Raw genomic sequence first — 17370 nt, 5'->3', positions numbered from 1 at the left:
ATGCTCGATTACGGTGGGCTCAGCACTACAGGTTCTACGCTTGTGCCACTCAAATTTCCTCTTTCCCCATTTTTTCTGACTTCCCTGGTGGCTCAGATGGTAAAGTGTCTGCCTGCAATGTGGGAGACCTGAGTTCAATCCCTCTGTTGGGAAGATCTCCTGGAGAAGGAAATGGCAACCGACTCTGGTACTCTTGCCTGGATAATCCCATGGACGGAGGAACCTGGTAGGCCATAGTCCATGGGGTCACAAAAAGTCAGACACGACTGAACGACGTCACTTTCACTTTTCCATCTTTTCTGCCAGCAACTTCTGCCCATTAGGATCACCTGGGGATTCTGATACTAGTTAAACACATGAGTGCTCACTGGGCCTCCCTCCCATTGTCTGAGTTCATTGGTCTGCCCAGGTATAGGTTCATGTTCTCATTAGCAGCTCAGGAAATTCTAATCTGCAGCATGGCTAAAGGTGATTTGCTCTGGGCATATATCACATACTCCTCGGAGTTACCTACCCAAGAGACCCCCACCTAGCTCAGTGGGGCTCTCCTGGGAGGAGCTGCCTCGGCTCCAGGAGCCCTGAGGAAGATGAAGGCAGATCGCTCCCCTTTCCCGTCTTGTTCCAAGGTCATTGTAGAAGGTTCAGTTCAGTTCAATTACTCAGTCGTGTCCGACTCTTTTCTACCCCATGGACTGCAACATGCCAGGCTACCCTATCCACCACCACCTCCTGGACCTTGCTCAAACTCATGTCCATCGAGTTGATGATGCCATCCAACCATCTCATCCTCTGTCATCCCCTTCTCCTCCTGCCTTCAATCTTTCCCAGCATCAGGGTGTTTTCTAACGTGTCAGTTCTTCCCATCAAGTGGCCAAAGTATTGGACCTTCAGCTTCAGCATCATTTCTTCCAATAAATATTCAGGACTGATTTTCTTTAATAAGAAAAGATCTCTTTGCAGTCCAAGGGAGTCTCAAGAATTTTCTTCAACACCACAGCTGAAAAGTATCAACTCTTCGGTGCTCAGCTTTCTTTATGGTCCAACTCTCAACATCCATACATGACTACTGGAAAAACCATAGCTTTGACTACACAGACATTTGTCGGCAACTAATGTCTCTGCTTTTCAATATGCTGTCTAGGTTGGTCATAGCTTTTCTTCCAAGGAGTAAGCGTCTTAATTTCATGGCTGCAGTCACCATCTGCATTGATTTTGGAGCCCAAGAAAATAAAGTCTGTCACTGTTTCCATTGTTTCCCCATCTATTTGCCTTGAAGTGATGGGATCAGACGCCATGATCTTAGTTTTCTGAACGTTGAGTTTTAAGCCAGCTTTTTCACTCTCCTCTTTCACTTTCAAGAGGCTCTTGAGTTCCTCTTCACTTTCTGCCATAAGGGTGGTGTCATCTGCATATCTGAGGTTACTGATATTTCTTCCAGCCACCTTGATTCCAGCTTGTGCTTCATTCAGCCCAGCATTTTGCATGATGTACTCTGAATATAAGTTAAATAAGCAAGGTGACAATATACAGCTTATTGACATACTCCTTTCCCAATCTGTAAAAATTCTGTTGTTCCATGTCCAGTGCTAACTGTTGCTTCTTGACCTGCATACAGATTTCTCAGGAGGCAGGTCAGTTCAGTTCAGTCGCTCAGTCGTGTGCGACCCCATGAACTGCAGCATGCCAGACCTCCCTGTCCATTACCAACTCCTGGAGTTTACCCAGACTTATGTCCATTGAGTCGGTGATGCCATCTAACCATCTCATCCTCTGTCGTCCCCTTCTCCTCCTGCCTTCAGTCTTTCCCAACATCAGGGTCTTTTCAAATGAGTCAGCTCTTCGCATCAGGTGGCCAAAATATAGGAGTTTCAGCTTCAACTTCAGTCCTTCCAATGAACATCCAGGACTGATCTCCTTTAGGATGGACTGGTTGGATCTCCTTGCAGTCCAAGAGACTCTCAAGAGTCTTCTCCAACACCACAGTTCAAAAGCATCAATTCTTTGGTGCTCAGCTTTCTTTATAGTCCAACTCTCACATCCATACATGACCACTGGAAAAACCATAGCCTTGACTAGACGGACCTTTGCTGGCAAAGTAATGTCTTTGCTTTTTAAGTTGACAAAGTAATGTCTCTGCTTTTGAATATGCTATCTAGGTTGGTCATAACTTTCCTTCCAAGGAGGCAGGTCAGTGGTCTGGTATTCCCATCTCTTGAAGAATTCTCCACAGTTTGTTGTGATCCACACAGTCGAAGGCTTTAGTGTAGTCAATGAGGCAGAAGTAGATGTTTTTCTGGAATTCGCTTGCTTTTCTATGATCCAGCATATGTGGCAATTTGGTCTCTTGTTCCTCTGCCTTTTGTAAATCCAGCTTGAAAGTTCTCAGTCATGTACTGTTGAAGCCTAGCTTGGAGAATTTTGAGCATTACTTTACAGCGTGACAGGAGTGCAATTGTACGGCAGTTTGAGCATTCTTTGGCATTGCCTTTCTTTGGGATTGGAATGAAAACTGACCTTTTCCAGTCCTATGGCCACTGCTGAGTTTTTCAAATTTGCTGGCATATTAAGTGCAGCACTTTCCCAGCATCATCTTTTAGGACTTGAAATAGCTTAGCTGGAATTTCACCACCTCCACTAGCTTTGTTTGTAGTGATGCTTCCTAAGACCCTCTTGACTTTGCACTCCAGGATGTCTGGCTCTAGGTGAATGATCACACCATCGTGATTATCTGGGTCATGAAGATCTTTTTTTGTATAGTTCTTCTGTGTATTCTTGCCACCTCTTCTTAACTTCTGCTTCTGTTGGGTCCATACCATTTCTGTCCTTTATTATGTCCATCTTTGCATGAAATGTTCCCTTGGTATCTCTAATTTTCTTGAAAAGATCTCTAATCTTTCCCATTCTACTGTTTTCCTCTATTTCTTTGCACTGATCACTGAGAAAGGCTCTCTTATCTCTCTTTGCTATTCTCTGGAACTCTACCTTCAGGTGCCCAAAGTATCAGAGTTTCAGCTTCAGCATCAGTCCTTCCAGTGAACATTCTGGACCAATTTCCTTTAGGATGGACTGGTTGGATCCCCTTAGAGTCCAAGAAACTCTCAAGAGTCTTCTCTAACACCACAGTTAAAAAGCATCAATTCTTTGGCACTCAGCTTTCTTTATAGTTCAACTCTCACATCCATACATGACTACTGGAAAAACCATAGGTTTGACTAGATGGACCTTTGTCAGCAAAGTAATGTCTGCTTTTTAATATGCTGTCTAGGTTAGTCATAGCTTTTCTTCCAAAGAGCAAGCGTCTTTTAATTTCATGGTTGCAGTCACCATCTGCAGTGATTTTGGAGCCCCAAGGATATAAAGTCTGTCACTGTTTCCATTGTTTCCCCATTTATTTACCATGAAGTGATGGGACCGGATGCCATGATCTTAGTTTTTTGAATGCTGAGTTTTAAGCCAACTTTTTCACTCTCCTTCATCACTTTACTCAAGAGGCTCTTCAGTTCCTCTTCGCTTTCTGCCACATGCGTGGGTGATGTCATCTACCTCTCTGAGGTTATTGATATTTATCTGAGGTTTGTTTCTAAACATGATTTTGCTCCTCTTACTGTCTTATTGGGGCTTCTCCTTTGCCCTTGACAGGGGTATCTTTTTTTGGTGGGATCCAATATTCTCCTGTCAATGGTTGTTCAGCGGTTAGTTTCAAGTTTGGAGTTCTCACAGGAGAAGATGAGCCCACATCCTTCTATTTCTGCCATCTTGAGAGGCAGATGTGTGTGCAGATTCCTTTGGGGACCATGTGGAAGAGTCTTATGTCTAGGAGTGGTGGCACCTGCAGAGGGGCCCCTGTCTTCACACCCCCCTCCTGGGTGTTGCCCTGAGATCCTCCAGTCTTGGGTGAAGTCCCCAGGCAGAGCAAGGGTGGCCCTTGAGCTTCCAGTGACTTCTGCTTTACCTTTCATTGTTGTTGAATCCACTCCATGCACGTTTCCCAAGTTCAGACTTTTACTGCAGAGAAGGTAGAGTATCAAACCACAAAAAGAAGGACAGGTTTCTGCAGAGCCTCCTCCCAGCCCTGTATGGCTCCAGAACCACCTGCTTTGATCACTTTCTGCCCCAGGGACTGAACACCCCCAACCTGGAGAGTGGACTGGGATGGAAAGAGGGAGGAAGTGGAGCAGGGTTCCGCGTGGGGCAGCGAGGCGGGTATGGGGTGTGTGGGACTTATGGGTGTGTGTGGGTATGTGTGTGGGGTTGGGTATCTGGGTGTGGGGATGTGGAGTGTGTAGGGGTGTGTGTGCTGTGTGTGGGTGTGTGGTGTGTGGGGGTGTGTGGGGTTTGGGGGATATGGGGTGTGCGTGTGTGTGTGAGGTGTGGGTTTGTGTGGGTTGTGTACGTGTGTGTGTATGTGTTGTGTGTGTGGGGGTGTGTAGGGTGTGTGGGTGTGTGTGGGGATGTGTGGGGCTTGGGGGCTGGGTATGTGGGTGTGGAGTGTATGGGTGTGTGTGGGGATGTGTGGGTTTAGGGGGTGGGGGTGGGTATGTGGGTGTGTGTGGAGGGGTGTGAGGTGTGTGGGTGTGTGTGGGGTATAGGGGCTGTGTGGGGGTGTGTGTGGGGATGTGAGGGGTGTGTAGGGTATGTGTGTGGGGGGGGTGTGTGTGTGTGGAGGTGCGTGTGACATGAGGGGTGTGTAGGTGTGGGGTGTCTGGGTGGGTGTGGGGGGTGTGTGAGGTGTGTGGGGTGTGAGGTGTGTGGATGTGGGGTATGTAGGGTGTATGTTGGTGTTTGGGGTGTGTGGGGATGTGGAGTATGTGGGTGTGGGTGTGGGGGAGTGTGTGATGTGTGTGCGGGTATTGTGTGTGGGTGTGTGGGTGTGAGGTGTGTGGGGGAGTGTGGGGTGTGTGGGTGTCGGGTATGTGGGGGTTGTGTGTGTGCGGTGTTGTGTGTGGGGTGAAGGATGTGAGGTGTGTGGGCGTGGGGGGTTATCTGTGTGTGTTGTGTGGATGTGTAGGGGAATGTGGGGTGTGTGTGGTGTGGGATGTGAGGTGTGTGGGGTTGTGTATGTGCGGGTGTGGGGGAGTGTGGGGTGTATAGGTGTGGAGTATGAGGTGTGTGTGGGTGTCAGGTTTGTGGGTGCCGGGTGTGTGGGGGTTGTGTGTGTGTGGGTGCGGGCATGGGTGGGGTATGTGTGGGGTGAGGTGTGTGAAGTCTGTGTGTGTGTGTGGTGTGTGGGGGGTGTGTGGGTGTGGGGGGCTGTGTGTGTGCGGGTGTGGGTGTGGGTGGGGTGTGTGTGGGGTGAGGGGTGTGAGGTCTGTGTGTGCGTGGGGTGTGTGGGTGTGGGGGTTGTGTGTGTGCGGGTGTTGTGTGGACGTGTGGGGTGTGTGTGGTGTGAGGTGTGTGTGGGGGGTGTGGTGTGTGGGGGTTGTGTGGGTGTTGTGTGGGAGTGGGGGATGTGGGCGTGGGTGGGGTGTGGACATGTGGAGGCTGTGGGGGTGTGTGGCGTGTGTGGGCGTCGGGTGTTTGTGGGGGTGTGGGGGAGTGTGGGGTATGTGGGGTGTGGGGGCAGCGGGGGAGCGGGGCCACCGGGAGCGCCCACAGCCCCTAGGTTACTGTGGTAGGAGGTGGGCGTGGCCGCCCGGCGGGTGAGGAGCAGGGTGACGGGGCGTGGCGTCCGGGGACTTCAGGGGCGGGGGCTGAGCGGAAGGCGGGGGCTGGGGCTGCTCCCGAGGAGAAGTGGGCGGGGCCGCGCAGACCTGGGGACCGCCGGGATGCCCCGGGCCTCCAGTGAGCTCCTCTGGCCTCGCTGTCACAAGCTTCTTGTCAGACCAGGACCACCCGCTACCTCCCCAGATGGCCAGTTAGTCCAGGGTCCGCTCCGGACGGTTCAGCCTGAGGAGTGGCAGCTGCAGGCCTGTCCTCACAGGCACAGTGAAAGGGCTTCAGACGTTGGGGTGGGTGCGAGAAGGGCTAGTCCAGGGCCTCGCGGGACAGGGCCTGGGGTTTGGGGTGCCGCTTTGTGTGGTGACTACTGGAACTGGGCAGGGGGCGCAGGAGGCTCAGAGCACCTACACCACAGATGAGCCCTCAAAGCAACACCCAAAGCCTCAGGACACAAAGGGTGGGCTCATGCTGGAGCCCTGGGGATGGTCCTCCTCCAGGTCTTGATTCCAGGTGGAGGACACACCTGGGGTGAGTCCAGGGGGACTTTGTTCCTTTGTCCTGGTGATCTCAGTGGGCCCACGGCCAGAATCTTAGAGATACATTCTTTGTTCCTCAGCAGTTTGTGAACAGTTCCTTAGACGGTTCAATCTGATCTGGCTGAGGAATGGATGAGTGAAATCTGCAGATCCCCAAGGTGTGAGAAAAACATATAAAGCGAGCAAAAAAAGCTTTTATCTAAAAAACCTGTATTGGCAAAAGTGCCTTCAAATAGTAGCTGATATAATTAATAGTAATTCAATGTATCTGGGTTAAGGTTTTTTGGAAACAGAAAAATTATTTCAAGTGACTGGGTTCAAATTCTTTTGAAATTCAGATGGTTTCCAAGTCTTTGGTTCCAACGAAAATTGAAGGAAAGTCCAATCAAATTGTTAGCTGATACAAGTTAAATTAAAAGAAATTGATGATAGATCAATATCTGATTTTTGGCATTTAAGTAAAATATGTTCATTGCTAGTATGAACATATTTTAGTTAAATGCTATTGTATTTAGCTAGGAAAAGACTCTGATGCTGGGAGGGATTGGGGGCAGGAGGAGAAGGAGACGACAGAGGATGAGATGGCTGGATGGCATCACCAACTCGATGGACGTGAGTTTGAGTGGACTCCGGGAGTTGGTGATGGACAGGAAGGCCTGGCCTGCTGCAATTCATGGGGTCGCAAAGAGTCGGACACGACTGAGCGACTGAACTGAACTGAACATTGCTATCAATTGTTTTTTCATTTGTCTGCTTTTTTTTTTAGTGTAAAGTTTTCTCAGTATTTACAGCAATAAACATAAATCAGAATATACAACTTATTAGAAAACAGTCTTAAACATAGTATTAAGAAGTGTGTTTCAACAAGTTTAATTTTATATGTAATATTTACGACATTTACAATCAATTTATATATGACTTTGATATATTTGTACGCTTCCCTGGTGGCTCAGATGATAAAGAATCTGCCTGCAATTCAGGAGACCCAGGTTCCATCCGTGGGTAGGGAAGACACCCTGGAGAAGGGATTGGCTACCCACTGCAGTATTCTTGCCTGAAGAATCCCACGGACAGAGGAGTCTGGCGGGCTACAGTCCATGGGGTCACAGAGAGTCGGACACGACTGAACCACTAACACTTTCACTTTCATTCTGATATATTTGTATCCCAATTAATATGTTTGTAAATCTAGAGAATTTTGATGACAAGATAGTAAGTATATATGTCTACATTTATTTATAAATATATTTTGCTGGGCACATGGTCCATAGAAATTGCATGGCAGAAACAGATACTGCATTAAGGACACAATTATGTGGGAAACGTAGAGTTCACCCAGACCGGAGTTCAGCTGCTAGTGTTCAGACGTCACTGGATGCATATAAAGGGTGATGTCACAGTTTTATTCTGAGTCAGTCTTTATAATTATGTCAGAGGTTGTATCTGTTTCAATCACTTAAGCCACGACAAATTTTGATGTCAAGCTAAAAAATGTCACGATCCGAGCTCGCGTGGAGAGGCGCGGCCCGCGCAGCGGCTCTGGCGGCCTCGGAGGCGGGGCCTGAGGCGGGCGGGGCGGGGCGGGCGTGCGCCCTCCGGCGGCCTCGCCCACGCCCAGTTATCGCGAGAGCGGCGCGTGTGACGCGCGGGCGGGCGGGGCGCGTTGGGGGAGCCGGCGGGCGGGTTTGAATCTGGTCAGAACGCGGGAAACTGCGGGTCCCGGGGACAAGGTGAGCGCCGCGGGTTTGGCCGGCGGAGGGCTGGGGGCGGGGGACCGGGAGACGGGGGCTCGGTCCGCTCGGTTCCCTAACACCGCAGCCTCCGCGTGGGCCGCGATCTGAGCCCGCGGCCCGGCCGGGGCTCTGAGGCGGCTGGGAAGGCGGGCGCCGGGCCGGGAGCGGGCCACACTCCGCGCCTGTTCCCCCGGGACTGAGTTCAGAGGCCCCGCAGCCTGGGCTGGGCTGACCCCGGGCAGGATCGCCTGAGCCCCGGACTGGGGGCTGAGCCCAGGCAGCTCCCCTGAGCCCCGGACCGGGGACTGACACCGGGCAGGATCCCCTGAGCCCGGACCGGGGGCTGATCCCGGGCAGGGTTCCCTGAGCCCAGGACCGGGGACTGACACCGGGCAGGGTCCCCTGAGCCCCGGACTGGGGACTGACACCGGGCAGGATCCCCTGAGCCCGGACCGGGGGCTGATCCCGGGCAGGGTCCCCTGAGCCCAGGACCGGGGACTGACACCGGGCAGGGTCCCCTGAGCCCGGACCAGGGGCTGATCCCGGGCAGGATCCCCTGAGCCCGGACCGGGGGCTGATCCCGGGCAGGGTCCCCTGAGCCCAGGACCGGGGACTGACACCGGGCAGGGTCCCCTGAGCCCGGACCAGGGGCTGATCCCGGGCAGGGTCCCCTGAGCCCAGGACCGGGGACTGACACCGGGCAGGATCCCCTGAGCCCGGACCGGGGACTGACACCGGGCAGGGTCCCCTGAGCCCTGGACCGGAGACTGATCTCAGAGATCAGTTCTCTGAGCGCTTGTGCCCTGGGAAAACTGTCCTCAGGTGTCTCTCCTAGTTCTGAGATGAATGGTTGGCTCCAGGTGACAGGGGTTTTCTGCGGTAACAACGTGACAAAAGTCTCTTTTAAATACTCATCTTAGTACAGAGCACCCTGCCATTGGGATGGCAGTTGCCTGGCGAGGTGATCTCTCCTAGAAGGTAGCTCTGCTTGGAGGGGCGGGGCCTTATGCACACAGTAGTGGTCACTCTAGTGAAGTGGTCACTTCACTAGAGAGATTTAGTGAAGTTGGAAAATTAATTATCCTTAAAGAACTACAATCACCAGAGAGAAAATGGGGGCTATGGCAGTGAATCTGGTCGTCTATTGGATTACTGTGGGAATTACACTTGGAAATAGAGCAAACCAGAAAAGCTACCAGAATCACAAACAAGCAAGGTCCCCATTTTAAGGTAAAAGGTTCTGTGTGGTTGGCTGCACCTTTTTTGGAATACTGTTCATTTAAACTCTTGAACTCAAACTAGCCATAATCATGCATCAGGCTTAGTGCTGGTGACCCTCCTGCCTGCTTGGCGGGTCAGAAGTCATGCCTGTCTCTCAGCCATCTGAGTTGAGGGCTGAGGCGGCCATACTTTAGTGTTACTTATGTGGAGAAGTTATTTTCTGTTCTTGTTGTTTGATTTAAATGCTAAGATCTTGGGGTTCTGCATTTAAGATGACTCTGTCCTGGTAATTGTTGCCATTGGTACCAGTAATTTTCCATGTTGCTCTGCTTGTGACTGCAGGAGGTTTTCATTTATTTTTAAGGTAAGTGTCCTGCTACACCTATGTTCTTTGCAGTTGCTTCATGATCTCTTTCGAATCAGGCACTGCAAGCACTAGGCGGTGTAAATGGAAAATAGGATTTTTTCCGGGAGACACAATCCCTGAGCTCTGTCCCACGGGGCCAGGAAGGAGTGCACCTGATGCGCACACTAACAAGCTCCCAGGCGGCCCCGAGGCCACACATTGCCTGGCAAGGCCACCGGCAGGGTTTTCCTGGTGCAGGAATGCCCTTGAGGAAGGAGTCTTCAGGTGTTAGCAGCTTGGCCCAGTCTGTTCTTTGCTGAGCTGCCTCAGACCTGAAGGAGCATCTTGTGAAGGTCCTAGAAAGGGAGAGAGGTGAGCCTCCTAGAGCTGTTGGATTTCTCTGTCCTTAGTTGGTAACTTCATTAACAATCGATAAAAACATGATGTTTTGTTGATACTGTTCTCAGTGAAGAAAAGAAGGAAGTTATTTTTATTTATTTTTATTTTTTATCAATATAGTTGATTCACAATGTTGTGTTAGTTTCTGCTGCACAGAATCAATTGTACACTTATCCACTCTCTTTTAGATTCTTTCTTTCCCATATATGTCATTACAGAGTGTTGAGTAGAGCCCCCAGTGCTGTAATTAGGCTCTTACTGCTGCTGTTGCTAAGTCGCTTCAGTCGTGTCCGACTCTGTGAGACCCCAGAGACATCAGCCCACCAGGCTCCCCCGTCCCTGGGATTCTCCAGGCAAGAACACTGGAGTGGGTTGCCATTTCCTTCTCCAGTGCAGGAAAGTGAAAAGTGAAAGTGAAGTCGCTCAGTCGTGTCCGACTCCTAGCGACCCCATGGACTGCAGCCCACCAGGCTCCTCCGTCCATGGGATTTTCCAGGCAAGAATACTGGAGTGGGGTGCCATTGCCTTCTCCGAGGCTCTTACTAGTTACCTCTTTATATACAGTAGAGTGTATATGTCAATCCCTTTCCTCCTTGGTAACAAAGTTTTTTTTTAGATGTTATAGCTTGTTTAGGTCAGAATATTGTTAGAAACTGTCTATCACAGGTAGTGTAGGGATTTCCTTGCAGTTTTGGATACTAACTACGATTGTGTTTTTTTTACTAGTGTTGCAGAATAAATGCCATATGAAAAACAATTTGATCTGCTATGGAAAAACGTGAGACATTCATACAAGCAGTGTCTAAGGAGCTAATTGGAAAATTTTTGCAATTCATTCAACTTGATGTAAGTTTTATATTTAGCTTTATTGTGATTTTGACTGTTAATATATAGACGTTTTGCTAAAATCATTATATCCACAAGTGAAATATAATCATTTCAGTGAATCCGTACAGACCAAGGTGTATTTAAAGAAGTAAGGCAGAACTAAACACAATTAGATCTGCCGATGGGAGTGTTTCCCATTTGCTTTAAGAGGGTTGTTGTGAGCATGCTAAGTGGCGTAACACAAGATGTTTCAAATCACCTACTTAAACGTTTATTGATCTCTTGTTCTGTGCGTGGCATTGTGAGGAAGACATCCTTTTTTGTCCTTAGGTTATTTACTGTGTTGTGGTGAATCCAGGTGTGTAAACACACCAGGGTAAGGGCTAAACTGGGGCAGAGGTGTGGAGGGACCCAGATTTAGACATGGAATGTTTCCCATCCTGATAAAAAGGCTGTGGAACCAAAGATCTAAAAAGTGAAATAAGTTAACCAGTCAGAGGGGTATGGAGAAGGACTGCGCTAACCAACAGGGTTAACTCTGAAGACTGGAGAAGTACCTTGTGTTTGAACTTAGAGATGTTTAGTGTAAAAACACCAGCTGAGGAAGAAGGAAAGAGGTGACATCGGGAATGAGACCTTGACCATTCTGAGGAATTGAGACTGTCCTGAGAGGAACAGGGACTTTTAAGCAGAGAGTGACCTGTGTGCAAAAGGGTGAAAGAGAGAGAAAGACAGAAAGAGAAGACTCACCTTTTGGGAATATTCCTTTGAACACAAAGAAAAGGACCTCATTCATTCAGCGAGGTCCTAAGTGGGAAGAGGGCAGGCTTGAGGGAGGAGATGGCTCATGTGGGATGTGCTGAGAGGCTCCAGGACGCACGTGTGAGAAGCGTGCAGGTGGATGTGGAGAGGCAGGCCTGGAGCCAGGAGCAGCTCGTCTGGAGGCAGGCTCGGGGGCGTCAGCTCCTGTGGGATGCGTTGGGTCATCCTCGCAGTGTAGTAGGAGCAGGGCCTAGGACCGACTCTGGAGGACCCCAGCTTTAGGGCCCCGACTCTAAAATCTGTGACCTTGGGGCACATGACACATACCTCACTTGTTCTGATCATGCAGTGAAAGTCAAAGTAGTGACAGCTAAGAATTGGATGGAGATTGCGGGAGAGAATTCCGGACAAAAGTAGTGGGAAAGACGAAGAGCCCTGGACCACTGCGATGGGTCCCGCGGAGAGGAGGCTGCGGGGACTGGGATGGAGAGGCGGCTTTGCTCCGCAGCCTGCCTTGCTAGTCTCTCTACTCCAGAGTGCCACGGCCCGCCCCCGTGACTGACAGTCTGGAAGCGTGCAGGCAGCTGCTCTGAGGCTGCCCTTCCCCTGCCCTCGTTTGCTCGTTTATGCATGTGGAGGGGCTGCGTGTGTAAGTGGTGTCACGGCCTCCTTGGTGAGGCACATGGTGTCGATTTGTGTCATTGCTGGTGCGTTAGTATTCCCACTTTTGTAATTAACAAGTGATCTGTGGGTGGCACAGTGGTAAAAAAATCCACCTGCCAGTGCAGGAGACACAGGAGACATGGGCTTGATCCCTGGGTCGGGAAGATCCCCTGGAGGAGGAAATGACAACCCACTCCAGCATTCTTGCCTGGGAAATCCCATGGACAGAGGGGCCTGGTGGGCTGCTGTCTATGGAGTCCCAAACACTAAGCGACTGACCACGCACGCATGCTGTGGGGAAGTAAATTGAGACTAGGTAAATTCTTTTCTCCTCATCCAACTTCTGCCCTTTGGAAGAAAACGAAAAGATAAAATACCACTGTCTCCCACCAGACTGAAAATACTACTTGTTGGGGAGATGTGGAATATTTGAAAATTTCATCACTGCTGGGGATATGGAAACTGCTACAACATTTAGAGTAATAAATATATATTCAACTGATAGTGTTGAATGTATACAGACTCTTCAATTGACAATCCATTTTTTATTTAGTCCTTAAATAAGAGCCATGTAAAACAATGTTCTTTGCAGTGTTTTTCTGAAATACCCAAAACCCAGAAACAACTAAATAGTGATCAACAGAAGAATGGATAAATATATTTTGTTATGTTTATGCAATGGAAAACTCTACAAAAGTAAAAGCAAAACTATAATGGAAATGAAATGAAACTAAATGAACTGTAATGACATGCAGTGTATGGATGAGCGTCACTAAATAATGTTGAGCAATAGAAGCAAGATATGAAAGAACAGAGACCTTGTGACCCAGTTCTCTACCAAGTGGAAAATAGACCTATTTACAGGACATGGTTTAGGGATGCAAATGGTGGTGAAGTTATCAAGAAAAGCAAGGCAGTAATTACCATAAACGCTAAAAAAACTGGGGAGGGGAGGGCGGCAGCCCTGGAGGGGTGGTGGAGACACGAGGCTTTATTTATTTACCTACAGTCACACTTAGTACACCTTTCCATATGTGTATTTCACAATACCTTTAAAATATATTGATAGTTGGGGTTTCTTGCCTGAATCAATTATTACAATGATCACTACAAAATTGTGATTTTCCAATCCCAAATTGCTGCTGTATTTATTTATTGCTATTAATAGCATGCCAATGCCATTAGTTAATTATTGATAAGTTATTGGCTGTGTGTGCATGCTCAGTCACTTCAGTTGTGTCTGACTTTTTGTGATGCTGTGGACTACAGCCCGCCAATCTCCGCTGTCCATGGGATTCTCCAGGTGAGAATACTGGAGTGGGTTGTAATGCCCTCCTCCAGGAAATCTTCCTGACCCAGGGATCGAACCTATGTCGCCTGCATCTCCTGCACTGTAGGCGGATTCTTTACTGCTGAGCCATTGGGGAAGCCCAATTATTGGCTACTATTTATTATCAATATGGCCTCATTGGTTTTTATTTTATTCAAGGAGTTATAATCCCTTACTGTGGCTGTTGTGGTGCTCAGGTTGTACCAGATTGGATACAGGGACAAAGTCAGGGCCCAAGACTGGTTGGAGACCAGAAAACCTGCTTACAGTCCTTTGCATGGCTGTATTATTACTGTTGTGGCTCTTACTGTTACTTGAGCTCTGGTGTCCACTTGTAACCAGATTTCAGGCCTGGAGACGGAGGACGTCTGGGTGGATTGATGTCAGGGGCAGTTTTGCTAAGGGGGTGAAGAGGAGTATACCAGGACTGACTAGGCATGGAGGCATCTGCTGCTTTCTGTCTGATCACTCCTGTTGCCCTTTTAGGACTGGATTTCAGACACTACAGCCTGACTCTCAAATTTCAAACTTAGTTATTAGCACATAAACTTCTTTTGATGCCATTATAAAGAAGATAGAACTGTTTTCTTGTATTTGAAATGTAACAGTTGCTATTTATTTTGCAGAATGATACTTGTGACCCGTTCAACCTAAATGAGTTGATAGATGAATTATCAAGGAAGCAGAAAGAAGAACTGTGGCAAAGGCTCAAGAATTTGCTAGTAGACATGTTGTTGGAGAGCCCGGTGGAGGGGTGGCAGACAGCAGAAGCCCCCAGTGAGGACAGTGTGAGAGCGGAGCAGGATTCAAAAATGGTAACCCTCATCCTTCAAAGATAAATTTTCTTTTTCTTGTTAAAAAAGTAATTATTTATTGTATATAATTGAATTTTACATTGTTAAAATTAAAGTTAGAAGACGCGGGTACCAGAAGTCTATTTAATGTGGTTACACCTTTTTGAGCCTACCGTTATTTACCCAGGATTCAGGGCTGCTCTTTTCAAACTGCTGATCTGTGTCCAGCTTTAACTCACTGTTTATTTTATTTTTTAATACTTATTTATAAACTTAGTTGCAGTATCTGGGATATAGCCCCTGCCCAGGGATTGACCCTGGGCCCCCTGCACTGGGAGCCGGGGTCCCAGCCACTGGACCACCAGGGAAGCCCTAACTCGCTGTTTAGAAGAAGTGTCAAGTGTGGCTTTATTTTCATAAATTTAGTAAGTTTTACATTTAAAAGTAAATTTTAAGTTGATTTTAACTTACTTGTGCTTTGATTTTTTTTTTTTTTTTTTTTTACTTATAGCATAGAAACATAGAAATAATCCATGCAGTTACATCTGTGATTCTTGCTTCTGTGTCAGTCATAAATGAAAGAGAGAACTGTGAACCCTTACTGGAGTGTGCTGTTATATTAAATGGTAAGTTGACTTTGCAGTAACGTGGGGTGTGAATGAGTGCTGTGTCTGTGATACCAGTAAAAGGAAGCCCCCAGCAGTGGAGAAACAGGGCTCTTGTACTTCAGCTGGAAAAAACGAGCAAAGGAGCATTCCTTTAGGGGCTGTCCTGAGTAATTATTTCATTTGAGCCACATATAAGTGTTTCAGATGGTGAACATGTGCATTACTGGACGACAGGCTATATTTGAACCTTCAGGACCAATAAGAGCTGATAAGGGGAACCAGCCGTTGCAAGCTCCTCGGCTGGGGATTCACTGCCCAGCAGCTCAGGGGAGCCCAGTACCTGTGGCACTGCCTCTTTTTCTTTAATTGCGTCATGAATATGACCTGGGAAACAGTTGTTGACTCCTACTTGAATATTCCTAAGTTGGTACTCTAAATTTTAACTAAACTGTGAAGTGATAGTTATTAATTTAGTAGGAACACTAGTATGAATTTATGAGATGATCTGATCATATAATATTTGAATGAAATTATAGCTATAAAAGATGCAAAGGTAACTTTGTTTTTTTTTTTTTTAAAGAAAAATCTCACAGGTACCCTCACCTCCCACTGTGTGAATCTGATTAGTTCCCTAATCAGATTTTGTCATCAATTCTTACTGGCATTTTCATTTCACACATAAACCAGAGCCACTTGGCTTATGCATCTGTTTAGTATGCTCTTTTATTCAGAATTCTTGTGTGGAATTAATGTGTCTTACTAAGATTACCCCGGTCAGTATGAAAGGAGCTCCCAGATGCTTGTGGGTGTTACCACAGTTCATCCTCAGTCTCCAAACATGGTTTATAAAATTCCCCGTTAATTCAGGAATTTTACTTTAAAGGAATGGCTTTCAGATGTCTGGATTCCAATTACGAGCACAGTGTCAGCATTTTAATTTAGTTCTTGAGCTCTTTTGTTATTAACAGCACTACAGCTTTTCTATTCATTATAATAGTTGCTTTTACTATTTTTCACCAGTGAGCCAGAACTTGAGGCCAACAAGCTGAGGGGTAGCTGTGGGGTAACTGGTCACTCGGCCTGCCCTGGCTCAGCTGTTGAGTGTTGCCATGGGTGTCCCTGCACTCGAGTTTGGAGCCTCTCGTCGTTAGGAGTTTGGGCAATAGGACCTCTTGGTCTTCTAAAATTTCCTGTTCTGTTGGGTCTGCTTTTACAACAGTGGTGGAACAGTTTTTTAGTTAGCATTGTTTGTATGCTATAAATAATGTGTAGAAGTCTTGGTGAGTTAAACTAATGTCTGCTGGGCACACTTGTGAGTCACATGCTCTTCTGGGTTGGATCTGGACGAGCCCCGGTTCACTGCGTGCACTCACTGTGCAGCGCCTACTCTGTTGCAGGAATTTTGTACGCGCTGCCAGAGGGTGAGCGAGCGCTGCAGGGCTCCATCCAGGACCTGTGCGTGAAGTGGTGGGAGAGAGGCCTGCCCGCCAAGGAGAACATGGGCAAGACCGCCTTCATCATGCTGCTGAGGAGGAGTCTCAGGACGAAGACAGTGCGTTCCCTGTCTAAAGCACACGCTGTGCTTTGCTGAGAAGTGCACGTGTTTACACCAGTTAGGAGTTACGTCTGCTTGTGCGAGGCCTGGCCCAGTGGCTCCCGGGCGGGGTTTTTCACTGGGTGATGCTCAGAGGTGGGCGGTCAAGGATGGGCAGAGCTCCACGTGCGTGCATTGTGCATAGACTATCTCCCCGTCTTCCTCAGTGTGTGGCCTATGGAAGGCTGTCCCCTCGATGGGAACTGGTCCAGGGAGAACTGAGGGCGGCAGGGGGGAGGGTGTCAGGGAGAGCCTGCTGACCTGAGTGAGTGGGCAGGAGGGCGGCCGGGGCGGGGCTGTAGACTGCAGCCCAGGCCTGTAGAAGCTTTGGCAGGCCCACAGGAAGCATGGTGAGAACAGGATATAACGCATCCTTCAGTCTTTGGCATGCAACTCAGAGATCCAGAAAAAGAGCGGTTTTCTCCCCTGATCAAACAACAGCAGATACTTGTGTTCATCTTAGAAACCTGGGCAAATGAAGAAGAGGGAAAATGAAAAAAAAAACAAAAATCATCAGCAATTCCACTGCCAAGGTGACCCTTGTCATTGAGGGATCTTTGGAGGTTTCTCTTTGCCCTCCTTCTACATCTTTGCTCACTTGTCACAGATTCCTCCAAGTGAAATTTGTAGGTCAGCGGGTTTGAACTTGGAGCTCTTGGTACACATTGCCAGCAGGTTTCTATGTACCTTGCAGCTGATCCTTTTCTTATCTCCTGTGGGACAGACTGTCCCAGGGTGGCCTCCAAGGAGCAGTCAATTTCACGACAGAAAAGAATCTTTTTGACTGCATCCTCAGCTCGCACTCTGACCATGGGAGTGATTGAAAACTCGTTGTTTGTGTCAGAATTTATCCATAAGCCATCCTTGGTTTGCCTTTTTAAAATCCATTTTCCCTGCC

General features: G+C 48.2%; 2 protein-coding genes across 3 annotated transcripts in view; one reads left to right on the top strand and one right to left on the bottom strand.

Annotated features, from left to right (window-relative positions):
* Positions 1–5603: 5603 nt before the first annotated feature.
* LOC139182596 (basic salivary proline-rich protein 3-like) lies at positions 5604–9151 on the bottom strand. The gene is made up of 3 exons (XM_070787144.1): positions 9124–9151; positions 7693–8637; positions 5604–5839 (listed from the first exon to the last, which is right to left on the bottom strand). Exons 1-3 carry the CDS (start codon positions 9149–9151, stop codon positions 5604–5606), a joined length of 1209 nt encoding a protein of 402 aa, XP_070643245.1.
* The window catches only part of NCAPG2 (non-SMC condensin II complex subunit G2), a 72479-nt gene continuing 62957 nt past the window's right edge, over positions 7849–17370 (top strand). The window contains exons 1-5 of one of the 2 annotated variants that reach the window (XM_019959384.2): positions 7849–7924; positions 10620–10739; positions 14103–14291; positions 14782–14896; positions 16276–16430. In XM_019959384.2, the coding sequence (XP_019814943.2) occupies positions 10662–10739; positions 14103–14291; positions 14782–14896; positions 16276–16430 (537 nt within the window). In that variant the 5' untranslated portion in view covers positions 7849–7924; positions 10620–10661. Of the gene's footprint in view, positions 7925–8607; positions 9158–10619; positions 10740–14102; positions 14292–14781; positions 14897–16275; positions 16431–17370 lie in introns of those variants that run through there. The other variant, XM_070788514.1, reaches the window with a different exon arrangement.

This window comes from Bos indicus, chromosome 4 (assembly GCF_029378745.1).
Source record: "Bos indicus isolate NIAB-ARS_2022 breed Sahiwal x Tharparkar chromosome 4, NIAB-ARS_B.indTharparkar_mat_pri_1.0, whole genome shotgun sequence".
Classification (NCBI taxonomy): domain Eukaryota; kingdom Metazoa; phylum Chordata; class Mammalia; order Artiodactyla; family Bovidae; genus Bos; species Bos indicus.
Note: the sequence above shows the minus strand (reverse complement) of the source record. Positions and strands in the feature narration are given on the sequence as shown.

Excerpts from the sequence above, each read along its gene's own strand:
- LOC139182596 (XM_070787144.1), bottom strand. The coding sequence starts at position 9,151 with ATGGGGACCTTGCTTGTTTGTGATTCTG. Across the intron at positions 8,638-9,123 it reads CTTGCTTGTTTGTGATTCTG|GGGATCCTGCCCGGTGTCAG; the intron begins GTAGCTTTTCTG and ends GTCCGGGCTCAG. Across the intron at positions 5,840-7,692 it reads TCTCCACGCGAGCTCGGATC|GTAGCGGGTGGTCCTGGTCT; the intron begins GTGACATTTTTT and ends CCATCTGGGGAG.